This window comes from Protomyctophum parallelum, assembly GCF_964188405.1.
Source record: "Protomyctophum parallelum genome assembly, chromosome: 14".
Classification (NCBI taxonomy): domain Eukaryota; kingdom Metazoa; phylum Chordata; class Actinopteri; order Myctophiformes; family Myctophidae; genus Protomyctophum; species Protomyctophum parallelum.
This window is the reverse complement of record NC_139709.1, coordinates 16,156,387-16,168,967: the sequence shown is the minus strand read 5'-3', so window position 1 is coordinate 16,168,967 and position 12,581 is coordinate 16,156,387. Positions and strand designations below refer to the sequence as shown.

Below are 12,581 nucleotides of genomic sequence, written 5' to 3'. Positions count from 1 at the left end.
TGGAAATGACAGGAGTGGTTGTTGTTATAAAGGGCTGCCTGTCATTGAAATGGTACTGAGTATTTAAATGCCGAGACACTCTGCCTCTGTTTCTCTGCAATATGATATATATAAGGGATATATATATATACACACACAATCTTGGACACATTTTTATGTGTGCAATGTGCATTACTGTGTAATAATAATAATTACACTGACCTCTGATATGATGATGAATGATATTAATAAGGAATGATATATTCTTCCATTATGGCCTCACCACCACCGCCTCATTTATAAAGTGACACACTGACACAGAGCACAGATAAATTAACATTTTATTTACACATTTTGTTTGACTTGACAAACATGTATGGGAAGGGTTCGCTTCTTAAATAAGCTAAATTCGGCATGAGACTACAGGTCTGCTCTCACACCAACACCTGGTCCTGGTGGGGGTTCTATCAGACTAGTCAAGCCACCTGCAGGCTCACAGGAGAAACGGCCATTTCTGAAAGAAACAAACAGTTTTTGTATTTAGAAATATTCATTGTAAACACCAATTAGAAAAAGAAAATTTTCGGCAGTATAGCTTAATATTTGCTTCAACAGAACCAGTTAACATACTAAATTTACATTATATTTGAGCAATGGGCCTGATGTTCTTATCCACAGTAGTGAATGGACAACAAGTCAAACAGTAGAATAATCATACATTTAGTATATTATACCTGCCTCTGACACAACAGATGGTAAACAGAGCATACAAAAGTGAGACGGATGGTACAAAAGCATAATGCTTTAGTTTATAACATTCTCTGATGAAATAGAAAGAAACATACAAGATGACGAGTGCTAGGACTCCTAGTGAAATCTGTATGTTACGCACCTAGGGCCTGGTAGTGGCGCCCTGCCTGCTTTGAGATCATCAATGATATCGTCCATGTCCTTAGGAGTAAGATCCTCCTGAAAACAAGTAAGAAGTAGGATCTTTTAGTTTTAGTCCTAATTACTGCTGAACATCTTATGAACCGGCATTTTCATCATTTTGGAAATCAATGCCAACTGCCAAGACAGAAATTATTGCTCCAATTCTGTGCAGAACATTTTGTGTTGCCTGCAACTGTGCAAATGTAACACTAGGCCAATGTAATGTTGTCTTTAGTCAAACTACAGCCAGGTAAACTCAAAACATTTGTGCATGGAAACTTTTGTCTTTGTGTCTCTCTGACTTTCTCTACATTTTTATCCCACGATTTTGTAACCCAGTTTTTCTTTTCACCCAGTGCCAATTATCTAATGTAATCCTAGGCGCTACACTTCCTCTGCCAACCTGGGGGGGCAGCGGACTGACCTCCTATGCATGAGGAGTCCAAGCTGCTTCTTTTCACCTGACAGAGGGGAATTTCCCCGGCCGGACGTAGCGCGTGGAAGGGACACGTTATTCCGACCAGTTCCTTTCCCCTCCATCAGGCGCCCCGGCTGGCCAGGGGGAGGTAGTTTTAGAGACCAGGATTACGGCATGTTTTTGTGAGGGTATCTACCCTAGGGGACACGGGGAGAACATGCAAACTCCACACAGAAAGGCCCTATCGCCAACCCCCGCCTCGGGTATGGGCACTGATGACGTGGAGGAGGGAACACGCCGCCAGTGCCCACAGCGTCCCCAGCGGGAATCGAACCCAGGACCTTCTAGCTGTGAGGCGACAGCACTACCAACTGTGCCACTGTGCACCCCTCTCTGACTTTCTCATCATCATTTGGATCACTGGATCCTTTCTCTGGGATTTATGGGGACACAAGGCAAGACTGCCGAATTGGATTTCATTTTTCTAAATGAATCAAATAAAGAAAAAATTATTAAATATTTCCATTCATTGTTAACTATGAGCTAACATATCTAGTGATTAGGCAGATGGACTTTCATTCACGTCACATGCTTATACATTAGAGGGGCAAACTCTGCAAACACGTTCCTCAGAAGGCATTTTGAACTAAATTAATTTAGTTTAATTAATTTCAGTTAAGAAGGCTACCTGTGGGGAGTAGTCAAGCACTGTGTACTCACATAATAGTTGTCATTGATCTGAACCATTGGAGCGTTCACACAAGCACCCAGGCATTCCACTTCTATTAGTGTGAACATCTTGTCTGGTGTGGTCTCTCCAACCTTGATACCTGTGGAAAAACAATTAACACACACTGCGTTTAGCCCGATCTATTCCCGACAACCTAGCAGATTGGGTTACTCAAACAAACTATGTTGGTGACACAGGCAGTGTGGGTTGACATTACACAGCTGTAATACAACACCTGAATCATAACAAAAGTATAACCTCACTGTTCATCTGATTAAAAGTGAAGTGCAATATGTTGACTTCATAGATGTTACACAGATTGAGGCAGCGTCACTCATCCCACCAGTAACATTCTCCTGGCTTTCGTCCAGATTTGCACTTCAGCTTGTTTGCTTAGGCCTAACTGGACCGGAGTGCTCACTGTTGTTTGACTAGCAGTGACAACTGTATATTTACATGTTTGTTCCACCAACGTCTGTTTACATTGAATATGCATACTACAAAGTCTCCGTTTTCATGAATGTTTTTCTCTCTAATACTGGGGTGAACTGGTTTGTCACTCTCTTACCCAGTTTGTTTTGGAGGGCCTCCAGTATGCTGTCCGAGTTGCAGAGCATGCACGGTGTTGTTGTGCAGATCTGAATGAAGTATTTCCCCACCGGCTGACGCAAGTACATGGTATAGAATGTTGCTACCTCGTACACTCTCATTGGGGCAATTTCCAGCACCTCTGCAACCTGAGGGATACACAGTACAGTACTATATACAGTAAGTTACTTAAGAAACAATTATATACACTTCGAATATAATTAAATGCATTTATTTTAAAATAATTGCTAAATAGCTATCCCATAACAATCGTTGCTATAGAGATTTCAGTTTAACAGGGATGATCCTCTCTAGCTCTTTAATAAATAGAAAATACATTATATCAATTTGGTCCAACAAAACAAATTAATAATTGAACACAATAAAAGATTGAAGTAGTCTTTGCAGGGTTTTCTCTTCTAATTGGATATAATTGGTATCTAAACCTGAAAATATATTTTTGTGAGGAGAGACCCATTACTGAACAAACACTATAGCAATAATTACTAGTATCAAAAACAAATACCAGTTATCACTTACACCGCCTTTATGTCAAGACAAATGTCTTCTAAATCTTTGATAGTGAAAAACCTATGTTTCTATATTAGTGGTTCTCAAATTATGTCATGTCAAGGACCCCAGAAAATGTTATGAAATTGGCCGCCGACCCCTATTTGAAAATATGTTGTTCCAGGGACTCCCCAGAAGCAAAGATTTGAGTTAAAAACGTTCGCTCTGAAATAATACATATTCAAAGAATTGCACCACATTTATTATTACATTATTTTTCAATAGCTAAATTATAACATAATGCTTAAAACACCAAAAGGGGTTCCCGCCCAGAATGGGTTAGTAACCCCTTTTGGTGTTTTAAGCATTATGTTCTACTTAAGCTATTGGAAAAAAAGCAGATCTACAAGCTTCTAGATCTGCTATTTAAAATAAAATAAAAATGTGGCGCAAATCTTTGAATATATATTCTTTCACAGTGAACATTTTTAACTCAAATATTTGCTTCTGTGAGGTCTCTGGAACTAGCAGCAGATTACAGATAATTCTGGGGGTCCTTGACATGACAAAGGTTGAGCACCACTGACATAGAAACATAGGTTTTTCAGAAAACTGTTTCTTTGAGACAGGATTTATCAGTGTGCATTATTTGGAAATACAATGCATCATACAACATTACAAAGTACGGTAGTCTAGTTTGTGCAAATTATATCATTAAATATTACATTACAAAATGTATAAAAGCCATCACTGGGTATAAAATGCCAACAATGTTACGCCCAAAATAGGGATCCCAGGTTCAGAGTGAAGAATCAAAGTGAAGCCAATCTCAGAATAAAAAATAAATGTATTATCCAACAGTGATATAAGGGACCTTGTACCTTGTTCATGGCCGAGATGGGGAGCCAACCATGCTGCCTCTGGGCCAAATCCAACACAGGGAGGGTGGCTGCTTGCTTGTGTCCGACTGGGTAATTAGCAATGATTGCTTCGATGCGCTAACAGAGAGGATGTCAAATTATTGCAGACTGAGAACCTCAAGTTCAATTTTAATTTTAAAACAATCACATATCACCTTTGTATTCAACCCTTTATGCCAATTTACAATTATAATAAAGATATTTGTGACTCTAATGCCTACCTTTTTGCTCTCCTCTGTGAATTCAAAAGGTGTGTCTGCATTGTTGTCAGCCGTGTCCCTGTGCTATAAACAAAACAAAAACAAAGAGCATCGCTTGTGTTAGTTTGTCAATAGATACATTTGTTTTTCAGTATGTCAGTCAAACCTTTTTCATTTGAACTCAGATATTTGTCACTCTACACATATCATACCCCCCAAAAATATATATAAATAATATTAGTCTACAAAAGTAGGTTCATATTATAACTGCAACAAATAAAGGTTATCACATTGTAATATCATGTGGACAGTTTGCAGTTAAGGATGCCCTAAAATGTACATGTCAATGAGGTAACATTTTAATCTTTTATATTTTGTGGTTGCAACAAGGTGTTAAAAATTTGCTCTGCAAAGGCATTAGAGCTATAGACCAGAGCTAGTGTTAAATCTGTTTACATCGTGGCTAATGTCAGTGAGCCTATTTAAAGTCAGTCACATTATAGGCAACTCAGACATTTGTCACTCTACACATATCATACCCATCAGGTACAATGCCCTAGACCCCTACCTGTTTGTTTACAAAGATCCTAATTTGATCTACAGTCAGAATTATGTATATCTTCTTATTTTCATTTTTGTGTATAGACCTTCATTTTACAATGATCTAGTAGCATCAGGTTTATGAGAGACATCTAGTTAACTATGGAATAACTCCCATATGTAAGACGGTCAGGGGAGACATGTACCACTACCCAAACCATAAACAGCAACCTCACCAGCTAGTACACATACTGAGGTTGTTTGTATATCTGCACATACTGCCCCCTTGTGAGCAGCAAAGATCACTTGTGTTCTCTTTCAATAATGTATAACCTTAAAATGCATGGCCTTCATGATGAAAAGAAATTGCAAGAAAAAGGTCACTTCCCACCACTAATGCAAATGTAGATTGATGACAGCATTCTGCCTTACAATATTTTTATCCCCCCCCCCACAGGGAATTAACAAGCCATCATCACACTAGTATCAAGGGACTGTAACCATGACATATTCCCATTACATAGGCTTTCCACGTGTGATGTTTTTGTTTTGTTTGAAATGTTATTTCAGAACGGCTGGCTCAGAAGACAAACATCTGGCATACACATCTGGCAACCTTTGTCCACTACATTTTAGCAGGATTTGTATGTGTATGAAAATAATATTATGGTTGTCCAAACACTCTTCTATAATAAAATTAGCAAATTGTGTAGTTTTGAAAATATTGGAGGAAAAAAAAGACAACTCCCAAATGAAGCTAAAGATAACGCATCATTGTGACAAACTGACACTGTCTGTCTTCAATTGCATAATAATAGATAATTTGCGGTCACACAGGATGTATGAGTCTCTGAAGTACTGCTCACATTTTGTACGTAACTATCAATACCACAATGCAGAAATACTTGTTACAAATAAAAGTCAGGTATTCAAAATGTACCACTACAAACGTACAAAAGCATTCACATTAAAATATACTTAATGTTAATTACTTTTACTACTTACTTAATGTATGAAGTAAAAGTAATAATTTTAGTTTCCAAATCTATAGAAATGCTTTGAAAATAGCAGATCTACAAGCTCCAACCTGTGAGCTTGTAGAGTTGTAGATAGGGCTGAAGTGAAAAGTAACAAAGGTTGTCCAAAAGTACAATATTTGCATTGAGATGTATTTAATGAATTGTATTGGAGCAGAAGTAAAGGTACTGAAAATTGTTAATACGAAAATACATCGCTTGGATGCACCTAGGACGTATTACGTCCCAGTAGCTACCCTCGATCAGACCCACTAGAGAAAGACCAGGGCCACACAATCCATTGGATCCACTCCGGAACAACTCTGCTGGGACTGGGAGGTACAATTATTGCATGTGGAGGGACTAGGCTCTGTGGGTTGACTCCTGTCCGGGCCCCTCCTACGTCTCACCAGGTCCACTCCTGCTCTCACCGTTGCACCAGACTCCCAGCACCAGACACTTCATTCAGGAGTGGTGGTTTCTTGAGCCGCAATGGTTCTGCAGGCTCCACCTGGGCAACAGTGGTACTGCAGGCTCCACTTGCGGCTCGAATGGCCCTCCTAAAGGCCTCATCGAAGGTTTTTGGGCTTCCTCCTCACGGAGGATGCAGGCTGGGGAGCCAACCCATACTGCTCCCGGGGTGCCGTCTACATTCCGGCTGTCACCCGTCTTTCCGGTGGTCACCAGACTATACCTGGTTGTCACATAGTCTATTCCTATGAGTCACTATAAATAGAATACCTCAGAACGAAAATAGATCGCTTGGATGCACCTAGGACGTATAGTGATGTATGCCAAGGTCATCAGGGTTTCGCGAACATCATACCCCTCACTCGGGTGACCCAGCCGGGGTGATAAAGTCCCAACTTACGTCCCAGTAGCTAACCTCGATCAGACCCACTAGGGTTGGATCCACTCCGGAACTACTCTGCCGAGACTGGGAGGTACAATTCTGTACAACTCCATTGTAGTTAAAAAAAGAAAGAAAAAAAACTACTTCAAACCACTGGATTCTGACTTACCACAAAGATGCCTCCAGCTCCAGCACGTGCTGCAGATTGATGCAAACTCCTGACTTGTCTGGCCTGTGGACATGGAAGACAAAATGTTAAATATTTCATGTAGCGAACAGACAACAGAGAATAGAAAATGAATTATTCCAACAATAATAAATATATTTATTAAAAGGAATGACAATGACTTCTTGACTAGCTCATTTCCATTCATTTATTTTGAAGATGGACAATATCATCTCTTTGTTTTAATTTAATAAATTAATACATACAACCCATGCCTAATAACCCTGTCCCTGTATCTGAGAGATCTGACAATATTATTAAATCTTATAGATTAATATCTAATGTGAAACAAGCAGCACACAGTTATTGCAAAAGCTGAAATTGAATTTGACCAAATGTTAATTTAAATAAAAGGCTCTTGCAAACTATACTGTCAGTGTTTTCCAATGTATGGGAGGAACTAGCCATGGTTCACATGACGCTCGTACTTCACATGATAATCATGACAGTCATGTTTCAGGGCTAGCCCTGGTCCTCAGACTCGCTGACGCACTGGACCTAGCCATGGTTCACATGTCGCTCGTACTTCACGTTTCAGGACTACACTGGACCAGGGCTAGGGAGGAACAGAATTTGAGTGTATTTGACACACATTTCCCCAGAACAATAAACTGTAAATACAACCACAGCACTGGTCATCAGTGGGGAATCACTACAGATATTGCCACAATATATAAGTAGGTTAATATGATAACTGCAACAAATGAAGGGAATCACATTGTAATGGACAGTTTGCAGTTAACGATGCCCTAAAATGTACATGTCAATGAGGTAACATTAATCTTTTATATGTTGTGGTTGCAACAAGGTGTTAAAAATGTGCAAATAGAGCTATGGACCAGAGCTAAGTGTTAAATCTGTTTACATCGTCCCGTTATTAGCTAGCCGGCTAATGTCAGTGATAGTCATTTAAATTCAGTCACATTATAGGAAATAGGTCGGACATGGTAACGTAAGTTCGTAATATGTCGTTATTGTTTAAGACGTTAAGTTATTGATATTAATTAATGCCATAACGCTTATGTTTAAAGCAGTATTAACACTTCAGTAATGTTAGCTGTAGCTTGACAGCCTTGGCCTTCACACACAGCTTGCCCTTGTGAAGGTGTCATAACATATTACTGTAAGACTGTTCATTAATGTCAATATCCGTGGTGATATAACTGTTTATATGAAACACAATGACACTCATACCGTTCGCGACACAGCAGACCGAACGACGGAGGATAAAAACATCTTGGAGCGAGCTTTTAGTCCCGATGTGTTTTAACAGCAGCGACCAAGCACTGCAATGGCCGACCGCATCAATGTGTTTCCTCTCGATTGAGAGGGTCTGACGCTAGACGTACGTAACATCCAGAGCCTTTAGACAGCCTAACAGAGTTACGCAAACTCCGTTCACTTCATAAGTTTTCTGTTTTCTGCTTAGAGTATATGATATACTCATATATATATATATATTATTATTATTATTATTATTATTATATTATATATATATTCATATATACTCTAAGGTTTTCTGCCACCTCAATATCGCAACTCTTCTATTAGATGGCTCTGGTAGTGGTAACATCTCGCTCTCAACTCAATCGATCACAGATTACAGTATGGCATCGATCGAGTGAAGATGACTGTAAAGTGTAAATGGAACCATATAGCTAGGCGGGAAATAGCTGTTTTCAATGCATGATAGTTCAGTTGGTGATACAAGCATGAAATTTGGCACAGATGACCTTCATATGACCCTAATCGATAATCAACCTCGGGCCACGCAGAATTTCAATTTTTTTCAAGGTGGCCTGCGAGTTTCAAAAATGGCTGCAACTATACGTTTTGGACTATATCACTTCGCTGGGGCTGTAAATATTTTTATTTCCACTCATTTTGATGTAAGAGAATATGTTCTGGAGGTATTTCTACCAAGTACGATATAAAAAGTAACATTAGGTTCCAATATGGCGGCATGTTTTCCAATATGGCTGCCAATAAACTGTATAAATGTACATCTGCTCATGGTTAATGCACAGTTGGTGATGCAAACATGACATTTGGCACAGATCACCTTTATGACACCCTAATTCATTATCAACCTTGGGCCACGCAGAATGCCTACATTTTCAAGATGGCCGCCGCCAGTTTTCAAAATCGCTGCAACTGGACCTACATTTTGGACAATATCACTTTGCTCGGGCTGAATCTTTGATTTCCCCCTAATTCTGATATAAGAGAATATGTTCTGGAGGTATTTGTACCAGGTAAGATACAGAAATAACATTAAGTTCCAATATGGTGGCATGTTTTCCAATATGGTTGCCGATAAATTGCATAACTGTACTACTCATGGTTCGGCTCATGGTTAATCCACAGTTGGTGATATAAGCATGACATTTGGCACAGATCACCCTAGTAATCAACCTCGGGCCATGCATAATTCCTCATTTTTTCAAGATGGCCGCCAGGTTTCGCCAGTTGAAATGGCTTCAACTGGGCCTCCGTTTTGGACTATATCCTTTCGCTGGGGCTGTAATTTTCTATTATTTCCCCCTCATTTTGATATAAGAGAATATGTTCTGGAGGTATTTCTACGAAGTACGATCAGAAATAACATTAGGTTCCAATATGGTGGCATGTTTTCCAATATGGCTGCCGATAAATTGCATTCACTCATGGATAATACACAGTTGGTGATACAAGCATGAAATATGGCACAGATCACCTTTATACCACACTAATTGGTAATCATCCTCGTGCCATGCAGAATCCCTCAATTTGTGAAGATGGCTGACAGGTTTACAAAAGCCCAATTGACAAGTTGTTATTGTGTTATTGCAGTACCAACACTGGTTGACACTATAGCTGTGATCATTCTATAGATATTCCACTGTTACTTTCTTAGCTTACGCATGTTTCATGATAAATGCTTTTATGTGATGTATTCCCATGCTTTTGTTCTTGCTTAAATGTAAGTCGCTCTGGATTAAGAGCGTCTACTAAATGCCTAAATTGTAAATTGTAAATTGATACTCAGCATGGGGTTCAATGCTAATACATTTTCTATAAGGTTTCCTAAATGCTGTTTAGCTTGCCCCAAATTAAAGTTAAACTGCTGCACCTGAATTGACAGGATGTGCCGAGCAAAGGAAGACAGGGCTTTAGTCTTTCGGGAGGTGTACAGGTGATCTTACTTGTTATTTGTGCAAGCAGAGCGTGCAAGTAATGTTATCAGTCAGGTGCTACCGTGCTGCGTATGTCCCTTAGCAGCATATGATATGACGTCATATGTTGGCACAAAGCAGGTATGTTTTCCGTCATTCTACGAAGCATATGTCCCATATTTCATGCTTGTATCACCAACTGAACTATCACCTCTATTTCCCGCCTAGCTAATATTAATGTGTCCATTTAACCTTTTCTCTCTCTCTCTCTCTCTCTCTCTCTCTCTCTCTCTCTCTCTCTCTCTCTCTCTCTCTCTCTCTCTCTCTCTCTCTCTCTCTCTCTCTCTCTCTCTCTCTCTCTCTCTCCCTTTCCCAACAATGACGCCGGTAATTGATTGATTGATTGATTGATTAAAACGAAAGTATAGGTTGATAAAAAACTGTTATGAGGATAAAACCAGAAAAAGCACTAAGACTTGTTTACATCATGACCAGGGTCCACCATTTTCAATTCATCAGAAAAATATGAATATGCCTACTTTATTAACAGTTTGTAAATAGTACAGTGGCACAATTTACAGTGATGGTTAAAAGGATAACACAAATAGGGGCTTTCAATTAATTCAGCAAGACGTTTAAAGGAGTACTGTAGTTCACCCCAAAAAAAGTAAAGCCGGCCCAGGCCGTAGCGTAACGGTCTGGGCACCGGACTGGTGATCCAGTCGCGGTGTGCCGCGGGTTCGACTCCCGGACCCGACACGGCCTTTACCGCATGTCATCCCCCCATCTCTCTCCCGTTTCCTGTCAGCCTACTTTCTATCCCTTAAGAAAAAACAATAAAGGCGTAAGCCACAAAAAAATATCTTAAAAAAAAAAAAAAAAAGTAAAGCCATGAAAATTGCTTCATATTGTCTCCACCAGCTGAAGGCATGGGGTGTCTATGTGTTGCACTCAGGGGGGCAGTCAGCCAGATATTTCGTGAAGCCTCATTTGAAATCGGTAGTTCATATAATGGCCTGTTGTGGCGCTGGACTGGACCCAAAAAGCCCCATAGCTCCATAGAGGCCCATGTATTTTGGCCCAACTTCACCCAGACTGTATTACCTTAATAAACATGGTCATGAATACTTTCTTCTTCCAGTCACTAGTTTAAAGTCTCATTTCTAATGTCATAATATTCTTTTTGGAAAATTATGGTCCCATTAATTAAAAAAATGACCATAAAGAAAAAAAAACATCGCGTATGTTCTGAGGGGCGTGGCTACCGTTACAGTCTATGATCGGGATTCCCCTCCCACTCGAGTCAAAATAAAAACCAACGGAGAAGAAGGGGGGAAGTCCCGCCTCGTTGTCTGGGCAGCCAATGGCCAGCTGGTCCAAAACGGAGCCAGCCAATGGCCAGCTGGTACCAAACGGATCTAGAAAGATGGCGACTTACAGTGCAGGAATAACAGGCTTCATTTTACGTCCATGTTAGACCCGGCGAACGCTTTGTCCATATTTTTTACAGTCTATGGTTGCACTCCGTCCGTCCGTGTGTGTGTCCGTCCGTCTGTTACCAGCTATTCTCCGGCAGTGACCGGCACTGTTAACCCGGTCGATGGTGGATTGATTGATTTCGACAACAAAAAGTAAAACTAACGTGTTACTTAAACACTCCCCACTGGCAGGTAGTTACCCCCCCTTTTAATTTACATCAAAGGTCATGTGAGCTCAAACCCACAATTCAACATTTTGGTTTAAGATGTTGATATTCATGTTGTATTCATCCTTAGGACCCCAAATCACACCGTAGAAAGCATGAGTGTCTATTTCAAACAAAGTGTTTTTTGACTGGGGGGGTCATATTTTGACCCCCCAGTATTAGGACGTTGATATTCATTCACCAGCCAACACTCCCCACTCACAGGTAGTACTCACAGGTGCCCACTCCCCCACTCACAGGTGCTTGTCTATGCAAACTGTTAATCAAGTATTCAATCAATCACTCAATCAGGATAATCATGTTGCTGCATTGCATTGATGCATTGTATGTGTGGTTCCCCTGTCAATATCACCTGCCTTGAACATTACAATGCAATGCTCAGGAGGGAGGGAAACAATATGAATTTAAATATTTATATTTTCTTATTCAGTGTGATATTGTGCCGTTAAGTTTCACACAGACCACAGTGAAATTATTGCTTTATAGGGAACAATTTGAACAATATATAGGCCTACTCACAGGCAAAATAAGCAAGCATATAATAATAATAATAATAATAATAATAATAATAATAATAATAAACCAAATTACTAATAAGGACAGCCTAGTCTTGGTCTTTGTTTAAAAACGATGAATATAAATCATGAGGATCCAGTAATACAAGTCCATTTGTACGATATGAGAGGTACAGAGATCATATTTGTGTACAGTAGTGAGCAGGAGTGATCCTCTCTCCGATGTATTTTTTCGGGGAAAGCATCCCCCCCCCCACACACACACACACACACACACACACACACACACACAC

At 39.9% G+C, this 12,581-nt stretch overlaps 1 protein-coding gene across 1 annotated transcript; it reads right to left on the bottom strand.

Annotated features, from left to right (window-relative positions):
• Window positions 1-302: 302 nt before the first annotated feature.
• Window positions 303-8,230, bottom strand: ndufv2 (NADH:ubiquinone oxidoreductase core subunit V2). Its single transcript, XM_083781778.1, has 8 exons — window positions 8,108-8,230; window positions 6,857-6,919; window positions 4,300-4,362; window positions 4,040-4,156; window positions 2,629-2,797; window positions 2,051-2,160; window positions 872-948; window positions 303-493 (listed from the first exon to the last, which is right to left on the bottom strand). The coding sequence occupies exons 1-8, from the start codon at window positions 8,147-8,149 to the stop codon at window positions 400-402; spliced, it is 735 nt and encodes a 244-aa protein (XP_083637904.1). The 5' UTR covers window positions 8,150-8,230; the 3' UTR covers window positions 303-399.
• Window positions 8,231-12,581: the final 4,351 nt, after the last annotated feature.